General features: G+C 44.6%; 1 protein-coding gene across 1 annotated transcript in view; it reads right to left on the bottom strand.

Annotated features, from left to right (window-relative positions):
- LOC139296467 (microtubule-associated protein 4-like) overlaps nt 1-19,592 on the bottom strand; it is a 65,716-nt gene that overhangs the window by 28,568 nt on the left and 17,556 nt on the right. The window contains exon 6 of the mRNA XM_070918871.1: nt 13,383-14,762. Within this exon, the coding sequence (XP_070774972.1) occupies nt 13,383-14,762 (1,380 nt within the window). The remainder of the gene's footprint in view (nt 1-13,382; nt 14,763-19,592) is intronic.

Here is a 19,592-nt window from a genome sequence, read left to right as displayed (position 1 = left end):
GTTAGCAAACAGGTGCTTTATTACACATCGAGCGAATACAGAGCAACGCAAGTATTCATCGGGGGCTCGTGCGTCAGGCCACGTGATGAATGATTCACTCTCTTTTAGGTGGATTTCTGGTCTCTACGGCCGTTTAATGCATTGATAGGAAAAACATCGATTGAAGCTGCTTTCATTGTAAAACTGTGAGAATGCACCAAATGTAGACAAAGACCTGGCACAAGTTCATAGCAGTCATTTTGACATGCGATAGCAGGAAAAGCGCAGTGTAGCTTATTTACATGTTTATTTCATTTGTAAGAGACCGTGCACGATATTAAACATAATTGTTACCGTTTGATGTATTGTACCTGAGTTAGTTTAAAGCTTATTTTCATCTGCAGTCCCATGGCTACGCAGTCCCTTATAACATCATTTGTTCTGGCTGCATTCCAGGTGCGTGTGCTCTGGGGTTCTGGTATTGTAGACGCTGGCTCATTGGCATGACTACTGGGACACTTAAATGGAACTGGGCCATCGTTCATGTTATTAATTACACCTGCGCTTTTACTGCAGCGAAAACGACCCACTGCTGCTAACCCTTTTTTTTTATTTATTCCAGTTAAGTACAGCTTTAAAAATCAGCATTTGAATAAGCACCGCTGACACCCAGTCGAGCTGTATGTTATGAGCTTTACAGAACTGGTTGTTATGGCCCAGCTGCTATTCATAAACCATTTGTATGATAAGCTGGGGCAGAGGAAGGGGTAACCTGGAGCCTTTAGAGGAGAAGCCAACATTGCGCTCTTTCCTATATCCACTAGCGCCTTCAACTGACTGCGTGCACTGCAACTATCCCACATGGTCCGTGACGGTATGAAGAGTCATCTGCTGCGATTCATTAAGTTTGATAGCTCTACGTGTCTGTTTAATGGTCAAGGCATGAAGCCATTCCGATTGTGCCCCTATGGTAATGATGCCTCCATAAACACACCACTAATTCAATTATGGTCGAAGTCCAAACGCTTTTCCAGGACCACCTCATTCAATGTACAGAACATGACTATAGGGAGCTATGGTGAGCCGAGTGTGACGAAGGTTTCCACCTCCTAAGAGTCTCTCCCACTTCTACAATGGTGCAATATCCCACTCCACTCCATTCCACTCAGGATTTGTACTACAGCTTTGCAGGGAGGATTAAAACTGTTCTGACGGCAAGAGGGTATCATCCTCCGCCATGCCTCTCCTGTCTCCAAGCTTTTTCTTTTTTTTTTTTTGTTGCTTAGCACTGACTTTCTGGACTTAACTGCGCATAGGAGCTAACTATCAGCATTACTTTACATCTATGAAAAATTGCAGGCTTAAGCAACAAGAGATGAAATGCACAGCTACGTTCTAGGAATTCAACGGTTTTCCCCACAGTGACCTATTGACATTCGGTGTAGCACTCACACTGACAACTCCAAGTGCGACGCAGAGAGAGCATAATTTGACTTCAAGGAGTGCAACCATCTGGAATCCAGTGTTGCCTCTTGACAGGATCTCTACAGGAACAGACAATTCTTCTGCTTGCTTAAAAGCATTGAGCAGCCTTTCCCAAAATTCCAAGGTCATGTCGCCTACTGCTCTCGCAATATGCAGTACGTGCGTCGTGTAACCAGGGCCGTGGTGGAACAATAAATTGTCCAGGAGGGCCATGATGGTGGAAAGATAGATCTGTCAGTCTCAGAATCAAACACAATCTATATGATCTTTATCTTAGATCGATGTCTGGAATATAACAGATTGACATAAAGTCCAGTCATAACAATGTCTGCAAATACAAAAACAATACATTAATATAGGTTTTGTATAGCGTTAGTCCCTGTACAACAATATTTGTCACTAATTTTATAACAGGTTCCAGTCTTGTGTATTAAATGCAGTTGGATTTACACCTTGAGTATATAAATTCAACCTCAACAGTTCTCATGCCCTCGACAGTTCATCAAGCAGTGCTTCAACTTGTAGTTGTGGATTTAATGTGGTGGGTATGCAGGTTATGAGCAATGGGTTTTTACATTTGAGCTAACTGAAAACTATAAATCAGCAACAAGCTAAATAAACTATATGGCTAACACAACACAAATGTACAACTACGACTCACTTAAGGGCTCATAACTAGCTAGTTACTTTGCAGTCTTTGATTTGACGGGTTACTATTTGATGCAGCACGTTTCAAAGGTTTGGGGTTAATGGTCACTACGCACTTAACAGGACACAAAGTTCCAGCAGAACACAAAACAAGCGACCCTTGTGTTTGCAAAAAAAAAGAAAGAAAAGGAAGAGGTGGCCCAGTTCATGCCCACCAGCAGGTGTAAAGGGATGTAAAGATTATTTCAGAATTTGTGAGCTGGGTAAACATGTGCATTTAGCCTCCACTACAACCCTGCAAGTAGCTTTATGTTTGGATCGGAAGTCCCATGCCACCAAAAAGTCATTGCCAGCCAAAGAGCACTACTCTTGAACCAAGACTGGGTTCTTCACGATGTTAAAAGTGATGCAGTCTGGCTCACAGGATGTAGGCTGCTGGGATGAGTCCGCCATTGGTCGACTATTTTAGTCAGAATTCTCCTCCCCTTCCGCTATCTGCGCGTTACCATTTTGCAAGGGCACCGTCGATGCATCCTGGGCTTAGCGCTGCCCAAGGTGATTGCACCCCCCTGTCACAGAGCGATAATGGGTTGAGCCAGACCTTTCTCCGAAGTGTGGAGATAGGTCTGGCTGTGCGAGACTAAAAGTGATGATACAACAGAAAGTGTTCAGCGCTGTCAGAAGACAAAATGAGCCGAACGGAGGTATAACGCGCTGACAGTTAGTACATGTGTAGACAGTGGTAAACATCTCCGGAGTAACTTCGGGAACCTTTGGGAATCAGTTGTCAGCGAGGCAGTTCGGGAGCTCGACCCTGCCTCGGAAACGCCATTTTAAACAAACGCCTGGTGAAAAACACTGACATCTATTCGAAGTTTTTCACTGCACATGACAGCCGACTGTCTCCCACTAACCCCGCTTCACCCCGCAACACGCCCGAGGCCTGCGCCAAAATAACAAGAGCAGCTTGTCAAGCATGACTGAAAATGAATGGGTATCATTACATAATCCTCCATAAACAATTTGTCTACTGTAACCACAGAGGGAGAGGGAGCCAGAGAGAGAGGAGGAGAAAGACATTAGAGTGCTGTTTCACTTTCAATGGACTTGGAAAGGGTGGGCGTTACGCAAGAGATCCAGGGGAATGCTTCTGCTAAGGTTTGGGTGAGGCTCAGAGACGGCTTGTGCTAACATTCACACAGGTGCTCAGGTTAAAGCAGAGGAATTTGTAGCTTTCGCAGCTGAGTTTCTGGCATTTCAAAGACGAGACGAGTGCCAAGTCTGAAACCCCGAACACACACTGACCCCCTCTGCGTTCACTGAACTGTAATGACTTTAATGGTTCAAATCAGAAGCATCCAGCTGCCGAAGCTAGGAGTTTGTAGCATGTGCATTAGGTCTTTGTTGAACTGTCATGTCTGAAAGCCCGCGGCAGCGACCTTTAGCCACTGATGTTGGTTTCGAGAGACGTCACACCTCCGTCCAGTTTACACTGCTGTGGAAGTGTTTGCTCCGCCAGCACAAATTCCACTTCATTTTCCTCACGATGTCCCAGAGAACCACGCCAATGTACAACCACAGATCTGTTCGGCTGGCGTTTTGCTCGTCTTTCTTCATCATAAGGATCCCACTAAGAGTTTGCTAGCACTGAGCCTGAAGACTAAAGTGACTAAAGAGACAGTCCTAGCCGGACTCAGACTCAAATCGCCATTTGGTTTTATTCCATCATTTAGTCTTAGATCACACTCATGTTAGTCATTTTCTGTTTGGGAGAGGGGGGTTATTTTGTCCTGACCGGTCAGCAGTGACTGATGTGTCGACTTTGATGCAGTACAGCTGAAAGCACATGCTAACCCTATCTCTAAAGCTAATGGGTTTTTTTCATTTTGGTCTAAGAAATATGCAGATTTAAGAGTTGATATTTCTCCAAGTCAACTTACAACAGGGGTTTTCAAAGTCTGACACTGTGGTCCAGAAACTATTCAAAACACACCAATGAGCCACACTGATGCACTGGGTGACATGTCCCTTCATTCCCATGAACACACACACACACACACACACACAGCAGTTTATTTGGACTGGATGAAAATAGTCCCCAGAAATGTACGTTTTTCTCTTGTTAGAGAAACGTTTGCTAAAAAAACATACAGTGCCCAGGAATTTGAGGACATTACAGAGGCTTTTAACAGAAATAAAGATTCACATCTTGAGTAGACACAGACAAGGCAGGGAAGTTAGAAATGATTAAGAGATGGACGAACACATTGTTGGGTTTTTTTTGTCTTCTTGTGGGATTTGCTGACAAAAAGAAAACTAAAGACTAACACCAATGTTTATTACTATGTTTTTCTTGCTGGTTATGACCCGACAGACAGTACTGGACTGTTCATTCTCATTAATTAATTCACCAGTTTCTCCAACTACTCACGGCTACACAAACGACCCAGACTTTTTTTTTGTTACATTGCCGTTTATATCTTAACTGGTTTGTTGTACTGTGCGCAACAGTTCTATGCAAAATTGACTTTAGATAAGAAAATGTTTGAAAAGTAAAAAACAAGTAAAAAAAAATATTTGATTCCCTTCCTCTGGCTTTTCCTTTCCTTTTTCAAAAACATGACTTCTTTTCATTAGTTGGCTAATGGTGCATAGCTGTATTTTGCCTATGAAAGGACCACTGTAGTCTCATGCAAATCATATCTGAAGTTTAATGATTATAAATTTGAGGTTGTTGAATATAAGGCTCCTCGAGGGAAACTGTAAAAATCTCTAAAACGCCGGCAACCTGGCCGCTAACAAGCTCGGCCGCAGAGACACGCTCTGTGGGATACAAGGAAGACGAATAAAGCTCAAAAGCAGGGGAACAAAATAACAAGTCGTATATTTAGAAAAGGCTGCCGACGGCTCAAATTAAATCTGATACTCTTGCGGCTTTCTGCGTAGGCAGAAATCACAGAGGTTACTGTAAGTCCTCCTTTTGAAGGTCACAGATTGTTGAACATCAGCTGGAGGTAGAGGAAACAGAGAGAGAGAGAGAGGATGCTACAGCTGGTTGCCCGTGGCGCTGGGCAGAGAGAGAGAGAGAGAGAGAGAGAGAGAGGGGAGAAGGGTGGGGGCGTGGGGGGGGGGGGAGAGAAGGAGGGAGGAGGATCTTGTCAGAGCGTTTCTATTTTTACTCTTCGACCTCACTGACTGTCACACCCAGTCCACCCCTTCTCTATCCCTCATCCCTATCTCGCAGAGTCTCTTTGTTTCCATGGCAACCGCCTCCCATGTCTCCCTGACAACACCCCCCACAGCCCTCCCCCCTCAATTGCAGTGATTATTAAGATGCCGCGACGACACGGGGAGTCTGGGCAGGAGAGGGGAAGACGTGACGTGGATGTAGGAGACAGAAGGGGCAAAGAGACGGAGGATGGAGGGAGAGGAAAGGGCAGAGGGAGAGAGGGGTGGGAGCAGGGAGACAGAGGGACTGAGGAAGACGGATGGAGGGAGACAGAGGAATCCGGGAATAGATAAAGATGAGACATGAGGGAGGGCAACAGATGAATTGATGGAGGAAGGAGAGGGGAAAGGGGGACAAAAACAAGGTGGAAGTAGGGAGGTGGGGGCAAAGGGAGATTGAAGTAAGTAAATACAGAGTGGAAAAAAGCAAACGAGACAGAAGAGTGGAAGTAGAGATAAAGATAGAGATTGGGGTGAAAGGAGCAAGAAAAGGAGGACAAGCAGAAACTAGCCCACTTCTGACTTTGGTCGCTTTAATCTGGGCTGTCTGTCTAACTGTGGTCTGAAATTTGTTTAAAAGGCCCACACATAGTGTTTGATTAGAGAAATTAGAGGATCAGAGAGAAGGCGTTGTTGACCTAATGTTGCTAAAAATAAAAAAAAAAATAAAAAAAAACATTGATTATGGCAGCTTCTCTGGCAAAATTAACATTGCAATTGATGTTACGTGTCAATGAGTCAGAGTTGGCAGGAAAGCAGGAGGAAGGAGGCAGAACTTTCAGGCATTCTAGCGACGGGAGAAGCAGATGGGAGAAGGAGCGAAAGGCCAACATTCACTGCAAACACGCAGCAGAGAAGACAGGCAGACCCGAAAAAAGGACAGCGTGCAAACGACGGGACGGAGGAGGTGAAAGACAACAAACGAGGGCAGGTGTCCTATATGAGATCCAGCAGCTTGCAGAGCTCGCGTTGGGCTCGCTCGCGAGGAAAAGTCTGCCTTAAAAGAGACTGTAAAATAGGATTTCCGTCTCACCCACCGCGCACCCGGCATCACGCGGGGGAGAGGCGGCCTTATAGATCCATCACGTGGAGGGAAATGAAATAAGTCCTCATTACGAGTGAGCGCTCTAATATCTGAGGAGAGAATAATGTGATGAGGGACAGTGGTTATCCTGCTGAGGCTATGATGATGAAGAAGCCTATAGACTCATTATTCAGGCATAATAGGTATGATTGCGCCTTAAAAAAGGAACACATCCCCCAAAATGCGCTGACCACCAACAAAAAGCACTTTTGCACGATGAAAAGGTACAGCAGCTGGATGTATATACATATATATATATATATATATATATATATATATATACACACAAGATGTACTCACTGAGCAGTATCTCTTAAGATTATGATTCAAAGTGAACTGAAATGAACGGAAACCAGGCTGAACGATTTATCTAGTCTACTATACTTTTTTTAGTGATTGATGACTTACAATTAACAGTTTTGTCTATAAAATGCCAGAAAATGATGTGAACTGCCCCTTCATTATTTCCCAGAGCCCAAGGTGATGGTCTTCATGTTGTTTGTTTTGTCTAACAAAGAGTCCAAAACCCGAATATATTCAATTTACAATGATACAAGACGGCAAAAAAAAAAAAGCAGCAATAATTGAGCAGCAGGAACTACATTTAATGATGATACATTCATGATGATAGACACTAATCAGCCCAATCAGCCTTATTCAACAGTATTTTTAATAATAGAATGTTAATACAAGCAGGATAAAAGGGGTTTTTAATGTACTGCAGCTAGCTTTTCCTCACAGGAACAAACTCAAAGAGAAATAAAAAGGATTTACTTTAAAAAAAAAAAGGCATCACATGTGCCTTGCCAAATACCGGACACAGATTTGGGGACGTTCCTAATCCAGGAGCCGGTCTGTCTAATGCTCCGCAGTTGTTTGCCTTTGCCACCGGAAGCCATTTGCCTCCAACGAGCTCCAGCTGCAGTGGTTGGTGGTCAAGAGCTGCAGTCCCCCCAGCAGACACCTGATGGAGCCAACGAGCAGGGCAGAGACTCGACAACCCCGCACTGCTTTGCAACGGACACACACACTGCACAAGAACCATTTATCCGCAACGTCAGACAGCCAACCCCGACACAGGTGAGGGTCCCCAGTGATCATCTCATAGCATTCGCTTTGACTCGAGCACACTGGCTCGCCTTCAAGGACAAAACCAGGTCACCGCGTCTTTGTGTGTGTGTGTGTGTGTGTGTGTGTGTGTGTGTGTGTGTGTGTGTGTGTGTAGATTCCACATTTCACTCAAAAGATGGTTACTGCTTTGCTTTGCTTTGCCTGCAAGAATGCTTTCCCTGACCTGCTCACATACACACACACACACACAAGCTTCTACATATATAGAAGCTTGTGTGTGTGTGTGTGTGTGTGTGTGTGTGTGTGTGTGTGGCTGTTAGACACAGGGATGACAGCCCATTTTTCCCCACCGTACAGGGTAAAAAGTGAGGGTGTCCTTGCCTTATGTAAGGGTGAAATAGTCCCAGCCATCAATATTGTATTTGAGCGAAGACGGGGAGAAGTGAAGGCAGGGACGCAGGCTTATAAATAGAGACGGACACGATAAAGACAGACGAAATAGACACAGATAAGGATAATAGTGACAGAGCAGATGTCTGTCAAACCTGAAACCAAGGAACCTGTGTCAGCTGTGGAGTCCATTCACTGCTTCCCACTCTCACTGGACAACAAAATGCACTACACCTGCACTGTTTTCACAAATGACTCATCATCATTATCAAAAAGAACATTGTGGCAACACAAGTGCACTCTCAATAGCGAGTTGATTCAATGACAATGCCTGGTCTCATGAAACTATTACTTGTTTATTGCAGATTCATTACAGAGTAAAGGGTGAGGACACTGGGGAATCTGGGGGTTTTAGCTACCTGGGAGTAGTTTACATTCTACAAGAAAAAGCTTTGGTGGGAAGCTCTAGATTCATGGTTGCATACCCAAAGCTTAAGACAAAGATTTCCCAAATGAAATATCATTAAATCTCTGACTCACAGGCGAAGAAACTGTTTCTAAAGGCGGTGCCAACACATCTGATACAGATTCGAACCGTCATCGCGAAACGGAATGACGTCTTTAGTGTTTGTGTGTGCATTTGCGACGAACCAAAGAACAGGGTAGATATCAATAACATGGACAGGCGCTATGGTTGATCAGGCAAAGGAAAGAGCGCCACCTACAGAAACTTGACCTGAATCCACCATTTTCAATCGTTGAGATTTATTGGGAAGTGCCGTGCTGAAACGCTGCAGCGATGAGCAGCACGTTTAAAAGAACCACACACTCACTGACTGCCACTTTATGGCCTAATGAATATTAAAAGCTACATTTCTACTGGGCCAGCGCCTCCGTTTGAAAAATAACACACTGTACTGTTTGCGCTAACGTCTTAATAACCTCAATTTTTCAAATCCCATGAACTTTGTGTGACTGTGCTGCAGCAGCAGCACCGGATCTCAGTCGAGTCCAGCACTGAGGGAGGACCAGCCACAGAGCAACATATTCACCCTGAGACAGCTTAGTGCTGACTGAATGAGCAAAGTAGAAAGCCTGGATGGTGCTATCCTCTGCAGCAGAAGACAGCCTCTCAATAAACACAAAGACACGCAGACTTAAAGCTATGAGATGAATGAACAGCGTTTCTCTAAAGATTCACGCTGATTTCTGGTTATTGAGACAGATGACCCAGAATCCCCTTCGTGGCAGTGAAAGGTGCAATTGCCATTCGAACATAGTGCTCGTTTGTCGAGCGCGCAATGCCTCACACATCCCCGAACTTACAATTAGTCGAACACCGATTCACGTGGTGTGAAATACAACATATTAATCTTCCAAGTAAGGGTATGTCATGTTAAAAACATCTCAGTGACATAACGGCAAGGCTACGGTTCATTGCGGCTCGCCTAAATGGAATGCTTCGACAAGGAAAAATGTCTGCCGTGAAAAGGGTCTATTACACCAACCCTGGACGGGCTGCAGATCTACTATCCCAGTATACTTGCTGGCAAGTAGTCGGTTTTCGGATGCAAGCAGATTTCACCAACTGAGAAACAGCTGGGATGCAGTCTGTACCAAAAGAAGATGATGTGATAATTGATGTTACGCTATGCTGCAAAATGAGACATTTCAGTATTAGAGCAGCATTAGACAGTGCCAAAAATCTTGACATCTTCAACACCTCACTGGAGACAGCCAGCTTCAAATCAACCAACATCATCCCCGTCCCTAAAAAACCAAGGACCACAGGAGGTAACAACGTTCGTAATGAAGTTATTTGAGCGCCTTGTGCTGTCGCACCTCAAATCCATTATTGACCCTCTCCTGATCCCCCTGCAGTTTGCCTGCAGAGCCAACAAGTCAAGACGATGCAGTAAACATGACCCTCACAACCTAGACTCCCTGCGAACCCATGCCAGGATGCTGTTTGTGGACAGCTCTATTTTTAACACCATCGTCCCGGCTCTTCTGCAAGACAAGCTCTCCCAGCTGAGCGAGTCTGAACAACTTGGAGCTCAATGCTCTTAAGACCGTGGAGATGGTTGTGGACTTCCCATCACCCTGTGTGACTCCCCAGTCGACAGTGTGGAGTCCCTTTGCTTCCTGGGCACCATCATCTCCCAGGACCTCAAGTGGGAGCTGAACATTAGCAAACTTCAAGAAAGCCCAGCAGAGGATGTACTTCCTGCGGCAGCTGAACAAGTTCAACCTGCCAAAGACAATGACGGTGCACTTCTACACCGCCATCACAGAGTCCACCCTCACCTCCTCCATCACCATCTGGTACAGGACAAGGGCAGACTGCAAGACTGCAGCGTATCATTCGGTCTGCTGAGAAGGTGATTGGCTGCAATCTGACAGCCCTCCAGGACCTTGTACGCCTCCAGGACCCAGAGGCGAGCAGGAAAGTTTGTGGCTGACCCCTCCCACACTGTGCAGAGACTGTTTCAGACACTCCCCTGCAGTCCATCGGGACCGAAACACTCTCACCAACAACTCACCACATTCTCACATCCCTGCACAAACTGTACAGCTCTTTCATTTCAAAATGCATTTTATATTTATGCTTCTTGTTAGTACTTGTTTTACCTTTCTTTATATTTTCTACGCATCACCTTTATTGTTATGCACCAATATACTAAAGCAAATTCCTTGTATGTGTAAACCTACTTTGCAATAAACCGGATTCTGATTTTGAACAAGTTTTTTTGTGTCCGATTTTAGTCAATTTTACTCTATTCACCACACAATCACAGTAATACCACTGTGGGGTTAGGGGCGCCCAACATCTTCTACAAAGTTCCATATGACAATATGCAAACCAGAAAGAGAGAAACCTGTCTTACCTGTTGTTCAAGGTCACGTGATTGGTGGCATTATGAAACACAAGAGAGGGAAGGGGGAGGAAAAAAAAAAAAAGATAATGTTCAGTCAGTTCACTGTAAATCACGAACGTGCTTCAAAAAAAGATCTATCTATCTAACTCCAGTTCCAGTCTTTGGAAGTTACAGCACATTTTAGAGATTTGTCACTATTACAGCTCGAAGGCCAGTGTGAAAGAAAACACTGTTATTGAATGCCGCTGTGTCCGAATAAAGGCCTGCGGTGTCGGAATTTAGAAAGCTACAGCTACAGAGTCAGATTCAATGAATTGATCAAGAGCAGTGACCACACATTTCAAAAACAGTGCCGAGTCAGGTTTTAGTGGAGAGGAAAGGGCTAAGGAGAAGCATAGAGAGAATCACACTGGAAAATAAAGCTTCATTCAGCAGACTGTGGGATGTAGCCGGAGACAAAGTACCCAGGATTGAAACCCAGTATTATCAGGAGGAAGAAGCATTAGAACAGTGGTTCTCAACCATCCCAGGGGTCCTTGAGGGGGTTCCAGTGGGGGAATATTTTAATTTCACTATTATTTCATTCACTAAAAGTTAGCCCAATGAGAGAATGCATAAGAATGACTATTGTGTTCATAGGTTTTACACTCCACTGTTAATCTACCAATCTACAGTACAGACAGCTGTGGAATAACTAAGTTTCATCAGATGGTGATCCCTGAGACTGCATCTTATCAAATATGGGTCAGCGGCCTGACGTGTATCAATTTTTGGGGTCCTTGACACCAAAAAATGTTGAGAACCACTGCATCACAATGAGGTCATCTCTGGATTTCCCCCAGTGTACAAGAGGTCATGCAGGCCAAAAGGACAGCTGGCTTAGGCACTGGACATTAGACTGCTGTTAATGGCTGTTACACTCTTGGGGGTGGTCAGCTATGTCTGTCAAAGTTACGAGTCTGCAGTTCTGCCATTCTGTTGTAATAACTGGGGGAAACCCTGATAACTGACGGCGATTTTATTCTACATTTAGGATAACATACCAGACAAACAGATTCAAACCTGGACTAGGACTTGAATGGGAACAAAAACATAGATTTTTTTTTTTTAAAACTATAAACTGCACTGGATCTTTGCATTGCAGGATCAAGTGGTTAAAAATCATGGCATCTAATTTTAGACACTAATAATTAATAATATTAATTATACACTCAGCGGCCACTTTATTAGGTACACCTGTACAGTCTAATGCAATTCAAAACAGCTGTTCTGCAGCTTTGCCAGATCATAGTTAGTGATGGTGGTGTACTGGACTGATCATATTCAGTGGTGTTTCGAATATCTGAACACCATAGCAGAGCTGTTGTACCGAATTATATAATATTATACAGGTGTACCTAATAAAGTGGCCGCTGAGAGTATTGTCAGTTTGACAAAAACATCTTAATTCAAAGTCCCCTTATTAGATTTCTTCTGGAGCTTTCAGCCACATCTTCATGGAATTTGTCATTGCATGGAGTTTGCTCATGGAGATGGTTCAATTAAGTATGGAACTATAGTCACTGACGGGTGGTCGTATGTTGGCGGGGGAAGATACTATAAAGGGAACTTGAGTCAAGAGAATAGTTTGTCAAAATGTAACTCTAATGGGTTCAAATGGGTTCACAGCTGACTGGTCCAGTTTGGTCTTTAGAGGGGAGCATGTGTCAGATATGCTGCCTAACTCTGAATATCCTTCAATATCTTACATTTAGCACTTCTGCTTCTACAGAAAAAAATGTGGTCAAATACATTATAAACAGTTGCGATAGAAACACAAAATATAGACACAATAAGCCCGAGAGGCATCAGTAACATTGGATAATTACAGGCTGTACCAACCAAAACCATATTTTACATTATTGGTAAAACAGCTCTCAACATGCTTTCTTAGTCACAGCCATGTCTACTTTTAACTTCTCTACTACTACACTAATTTGGCTTTGTGCAGTTGATAACAACTATAACATTATTAACTTAATAATGCTAAAAGGCATTAGCAAACTAGCTTTGCCATGCAAGGACCCAGGTTATGTGTGCGTTTCTATAGACAGAGAGGAGATAGTGGGAGGTTACACAGGCAGCTGACAATCAGATGAAACTGTAGACAGTGGAGCAAGCATAGATAGTGGACCTATCAGAAGCAGCAGGTCAAGTAATACAATTGTTATGATCATGGTAACAGACACACAGAGGCAGGCAGAGGGAAATCAAATCAGACAACTTATCACTTTGCCCTTGTAGTTTTGTTAATATAGGGCCCGACCAGCACAGTACATTTGTGTCTCATGTTCCGAAAGAAGGACTTATATATGATAAATTATAATATAATGATAAATAATAATAATGATTATAATAATGATAAAGATTTGTGTGTAGATATCTTAAAAACGGATTAAAACATTTATCTGTCGGGCCCTGGTTATTACAAATACATAGAGGAAAGGATCAAGCACCAAGCAGGCCTGGTGCTCGATCCACAGACAAAGAGCCATGCATACTTCCTGCTATCCTAGCCCACAATCATTTTGTTAAAATTTGGCCCACGTTATTCATAATCTTCCCTGTAGTTCACCAACCTTCCAGTGGGGGGAGATGTGGCGACGAGGACTCCTGGTGCTCTGAGTGTGCAGGGAGAGAGGGAGGGGCTGTGGGGGTGATGGAAGAAGGGGGAGTGGCTGTTACTGAGCTAAAGGGCGTGGTTATATTTTTGGGGGAAGTGCCCGATGATGATGTGGGAGTGGCATCATTCTTACAAGGAGAAGCTGAGGAACTACGGGCCGTGGCTGAGGGGGTAGTGGCCACAGTAGCAGCGGTTCCCATGTAGCCTGCTGCTGCTGCACTAACAACAGGAGTGGCTGCAGTCTTACTAGGTGTGGCTGTGGAGGATATGAGTGTGGCTGCGGGGACGAATGGCTTGGCATCAACGTTGAGGGCTGATCCGACTGCAGTTGTTGGTGGGTGTGTGTCGGCGGCAGCTAAGGGTGATGGGTTGGTGGACAAAGTGGAAGCAGTAGGAGGAAGGTCTGGAGTGCTCTTGAAGGGATTGAAAGAAGAAGTGGCTTGTGAAGCAGGGATGGCGGTTTCTGTTGGGGTGGATTTTGTCAAGGGAGCAGTAGCAAGGGAGGGGGTGTTGGTTACAGGGGTAGTGGTCTGTGAGTCAGGAGTGGAGCCTGGAGGGGTCTGGAGGACTGAATCCAGGAAAGAGAAGGTCTGGGAGACTGGGCTCAGATTGTCCCCTGCCATCAACGCTAGACTACCGCCAACATCCCCAGCTAAACTACTCTTGTTGGCAGAACTAGCCGCTAAGCTAGCATTAGGTTCAGGTTTGCTGGTCGAAACTTTGTCTTCGTTTGCCTTTTGACCACCTTTAGCAGACATCGGGAAATCGTCTACACACATTGGCTCGTAGGAGCGTGGAGATGAATCTGTTACAAGGCTAGTATGTGAACGGTTGGTGAAACTTGTGGGTATTTGTGCAGGGGAAGAGGGAAAAACAGGGCTGGGGCTGGAGTTTGGAGCTTTGGAGTCAGAAGGACCAGAGTCGGCAGTTGCAGCCCAGGTAGGAGCGACCGTAGCCAGCGTGGGAGAAATGGGCTGCTGGGGCGCTCCCCACTCCTCTGGAAGTCTTGCCCGACTCTTAGTCTTCCTGCTTTTCACTCTACCCCCTCCTCCACTCTCTCTGATCTCCCACTCCCGGTTCTCCTCCTCGTCTACGTCCTCTTCCTCCCATCCATCCTTATCCTGTGTCACATGCTTGTCTGACTGGCTGATGTTATTCTCCTGGCTATCCAAGAAGTCGTAGACCTCGTTGCGGTCCATCCTCTTTTTCTTCTTCCGTCTCTGCTGTTGCTTGCCAGCCTCGCCCCCCGGCCCCACTCTCTCAGGGCTGAGGGGTTCGGAGGTGGAGGAACTGGGACTGCTGGAGTCCATTGAGCCGCTGGGAGAGAGGACGGGAGCTGCCGGAGGGGGGGTTTTATAAGAGGAGGAACCAATCACATACTGTGTCAGAGAATCACCTGCCAAAAAGCCATCAGATTGTGGTTACCATAGGTGGTTTCACTACTTCATGTTTTTGTTTACTGTTTCATGGCAGTAAATGAGTATAACGACTGGTCTCAATAAAAGGGTAAGGTCCAGCTGAAGTGATATTTTGAAGAACAGGAGATTGTACAACTACCAATAACTGAAATTGGATTACTGGTCTGTGATGCACAGTTTTTGAAGGGATACGCTACCACAGAATTAATTGTTCCTTCTAACACGGAGTCAAATAAACTCATGGATACTATTTTCTATGCTTTTACATGTAGTTTGAATGTATATTGAATAGGTTTTGGGTACTTAGGAGTAGGCCACTCCTAGTGAATTGGGTATTTGTAAAAAGTCAGGGTGTGCTTCCAGAGAGGCTTAACCCGCCGTCGGAGGTCCAGAGCTCTCACGCCGCCACACAACCCTTGATCTGGTCTGGATACAGCCTTCTGCAAATACTGCAGTATATTGCTCATCCTCGAGGATGAAGCAAAGTCACTACTGTGGAGGTAGTGATACAGGGAAGGGTGTTTTAAAACTCTACTGAGTTCTTCTTGTTTTGTCTCAAAGTCCACCAAAAGACAAGACTGAAAAAGACGGCTGTGGTGCACACGGTGCATATCAAGATTGAGAAAGATAACCTCTGCTAGTGTCATTGTTGAACTTGGAGGAAGAGAGGCATTTCCATTACTTTCTGAGGTCAGCATCAAAACATGACAACTTTCATTGTAGTGCACCTACTGAGACCTGACACAAATAAGCAATGACTCTTACCCTGGCCTTCGCATCATTGTATATGCTGCTTATGGTGACAGTGGTGAGCACTATTGCAAGGCAGGTAGAGCGGGTTGGCGGTTCGAACTCCTGCTCTCCCCCGTCCACGTCTCAAATTGTCCTTGGGCAAGACACTGAACCTTAATTTGCCCCCGATGGAGGCCAGCATGAGACTACGGTGTAAAGCGCTTTGGGAACCATTAAGGTTGAAAAGCGCATTCCAGTCCATGTACCGTTTACCAATATGCAAGAAAAGTGTCACAAGTTAAAAAAGTTTTCTTTCCATGCCGTTTCCAGCCATAGTAACCATAGTCTGACTGCTTTTAGGCTCCTTTTGGCACAACCTTTTGAACGTTTCCATAAAATATGATGTATGTGATGGTGCCTGCTTTTATAAATACATTCAACCTGTACTTTACTCACCTGTTACAGACTTTCTATGGTTCAGGAAGGGCTAATGTGCACAATCAGTTTATATTAAGAAAGATATTTACAGGTGCTGTTTTACAGCAACATAACGGCTCAGCACTGGGCATTGGGTGATAAGAATTTGCTCGGATTCATCTGCTTGGCTGTGTCACTTGCAACGTGGCTGTGACTCATCTCTGCCTGAGGGAAACTGGTTTGAATTAACTGTTAATTTGCATTTCATATAAAACATCGAATTTGCCAAATTGCCATGGTGACTTTGCAGGGACCAAAGCTGACTGTGTGTATCTACATTTACAACACTGTTGTTGTAAGATCCTCGCTTTTTGGTCATTCTAAATTCATCCCAATGGAGACAGTAAAATGGGAGGGGGGAAAAAAAAGTTGAAAGACTGACTCATTGTCTGGTCATATCATATTTTCAATTATGGAAGATAGCACTTTTCAGTCAAACAATGAACATCTTGTGTGATTCTCTCTTACTGGAAAAATAAGTTTGATTCACCTCTTTTAAACATCATCATCATCATCATCATCATCATGATCCAGTCTGCAGAGCTGGTCTTGTGTAGGGAGCAGGCATACACAATAGAGCAAAACACACTGCGAGCAACAGAGCTCTGAAGCAACTTAACAAACCAAATGAATCGAGCGCATTTCAAATAGGGTCGAGCATGCATGCTTACAAATAAATGCATGCATGTCTGAGGAATGATGGTAAGGGACGGGTCATTACCACACATGCAGAAACACTAAAATGATCCAAAATGACACGCTGTGAACATATGGAATGTGACAGAATCCCAAAACAATGACAAAAAAAACTGCGCACATGCAACTAAAACAAGTTCAGCTTGCACAGACGTGATCCCTTCATTTGTCCGTTCCCGCTGTCGCCTCTTGTTTGGGGAGGAAGTCATCACTGCTGGGTATGGCTTTCTCCTCTTTTCGCCACATTTCTAATTTATCTCTGACAAGCACTTCATCAGCTCAAAGAGAACGAGAGACGGAAAGATGAACAGACCGACAGAAACAGACAGACACAGGAATAGGCCGTATAAATAAAGCTCTGTGATCTATACATCCCTCTCAGTCTGCTTGTCATGTCTTCTTCCTGTCTAAATGAGTATTCCTCTGTCTCAGTTTTCAATCCTCCCATCTCCTCTTTTCCTCCCGGGCCGGGCTTACATCACCGGATATTAATGTGAATCCAGAAAAAGGTGCATCCCCCAATAAATCTGGCACCTTTCCCTGTATTTCGAAATTGATTGAAGCTGCTATTTTCTCCCTTTGGCCTCCGATGCTTCCCCAGCTATAAACAGCTCGGAGAAGAGGCGAGGCCGGGGGAATTATCATCTATATTTAATGTGAAAAGGTATTTAATGGGAGTACATCTTAATCTGGAGTCTGGCAAACTGCCACGAGAAACATTAACGCTGGAGCGCTGGCTGCCTCAAACACGTTGCCTATGCAGAAGTGCAAGTGCGTGAGGGTTGGTCTGGAATTTCCTGCAAAGGGCCTTCACCTCACTGAAGTCCGCGGCACCGTCCGGGAAGAGGTAACGCAGACAGGGCGGAAGGCTGGTTGGCAAATGCATCGTCAAGCATCCTGCAGAAGTCTTGTCCTGCAGTCTTACACGTCGATTTAAATGTACCAGGGTGAATTATACGGGCTTTTAATGACAGTTATTAAGATTTATAAATGGTAAAGCGGTTTTCATATTCCTGCTGTCAAGAGAAACCCCCCGGATTGTTCCTATAACCTGAAACATAACTCATTTTAGACACATGATTCCCATCCCACGGCAAAAAATATTTTGGTCCCTGTGGCATCATTTTGGCCAAACAGAGCATGGACTGATCCAACTGGACTAGGACAGACTGTGAAACACAAAACTTTTTTTTTTTTTTTATGATCGTTTTGCTTCATTAGCTACCCAGTGACGTGAGACAGGGGGAAGCGGGGAGACGCGACTTGCCATGACTCCAAACGTTTCTTTCAGCAACTCCTCACACTCCTCACTCCACTAACAAACGCTTGAAGAAGGAGAAACGAAGAGAAAGACATGCATGATAAATTGCACGGCTATTACAACGGCTGCCGTGTGTCTTTTTCTGGACACATCTTTAGGTGGTTTAATGCGAAATGTTGCCAAAGTGGACTTTACATGGAGGTTAGGATTTATTTTTTCATGGAAGTCTGGTATTGTGCATGCTGGTTCTCTGTCATCAGAGCCACAATTAATGCTATTAGTAACACCTGCACTCCCTCATTCTGGATACGATGTCAATAATTACTAATTACATCCTCAACAGGTTCTGCGCAAAACTATTTCAGTGCTTTGCACCGTATAAAATCCAGGGTTTCCGACAGAGAGGTGGAGCTAATGGCTAATTCTGCACTCGGAGCTAACCAGGAGGTTTCCTTCTCGAGATAATGAACATGTTGACACTCATTACGTCCGCGATTCGTGGCCGCTTAAAAAGGCACAAATGTTGTTTCATGTTGATCTACCCATAAAAACTCACTCATTTTGGTTCGTTTTCCACCCCTCTCGTGTGCACTCATCTCACTGACGATGCTGCTGCTGCTGCTCGGAAAAGCCATCCGTACATGATAAGACTGCACTGACATAGACAGACTGCAGCGGTGGCAGGCTGCTTATTTTATACGACATTTAACAAAAACAAAAACAAAAACAAAAAAAAACGATCTGCAAACAGGAGCACCAAAGATTGGGGTTGCTTATCTAAAGCTCATATTTTAATCTTCATTGTTGTCATCCAAATGATGCAACAGGATTGGCACATTTACAGAATGTCATGCGGGTATTTTGTGCGATGACGCCGTCAGCTGAAGACAGGATTCTAAAATAGCATGCGGTTACATCACTACGGTCTCTTCCCTGACATTTTAGTGGGTAGCTATTGTTGTGGTCAACAAATAGAACTACGATTTCCGTGCGTTCTACAGAGCGAAATGCGTGGCAGCCATTAATGCAGCTGCAGTTGTGACGGACGGCCTTCCTGCTCAATTCATCCCCTGATTTCTAGAGGAGGTCCGTCTCTGATGCATCGTGTCTGCTCCGACGGGCGACTGAACTGGAATAGTAACCGTTACATAACGACCAGCCTGTACCGCTAGCCGGCTTTAAGCTAGCAGGGTTATCTTTAGAGAGATAAAGGAGAGATAAAAAAAAAAAGGAAAAATGAATAAGAGCTGGCTGAATGTTTAATAAGTCCCGCGCTACTGAAACTCAGATGCTGAGTCATATTTTAGAGTTCAGTTGAGGGCTGTGGGGTCCTGTCGGTGAGATCTTTATTTAATGACCATTTCGCCCACATGAAGCTTTTGTGCTGGGAGGACCAACGCTCTGGCTGAATGTGAACTGACGCTCAGGTGATGAAATAACGACTTGCAGCGCCGCGCGCACGTTTCTGTTACAGACAGTGAAATGTAGCTTTTGGGCACAATTACACAGGAAGACTGAGGAAGGCACGGCGTGCTGTCCTGTCTTTGTTCTTAAATCCTCCTGTGGGTTTGTGTTTTTGTTG

The sequence above is a fragment of the Enoplosus armatus genome, chromosome 14, assembly GCF_043641665.1.
Source record: "Enoplosus armatus isolate fEnoArm2 chromosome 14, fEnoArm2.hap1, whole genome shotgun sequence".
NCBI classification, from domain to species: domain Eukaryota; kingdom Metazoa; phylum Chordata; class Actinopteri; order Centrarchiformes; family Enoplosidae; genus Enoplosus; species Enoplosus armatus.
The sequence above is the reverse complement of the archived record's forward strand: the minus strand, read 5'-3'. Positions and strand labels throughout refer to the sequence as shown.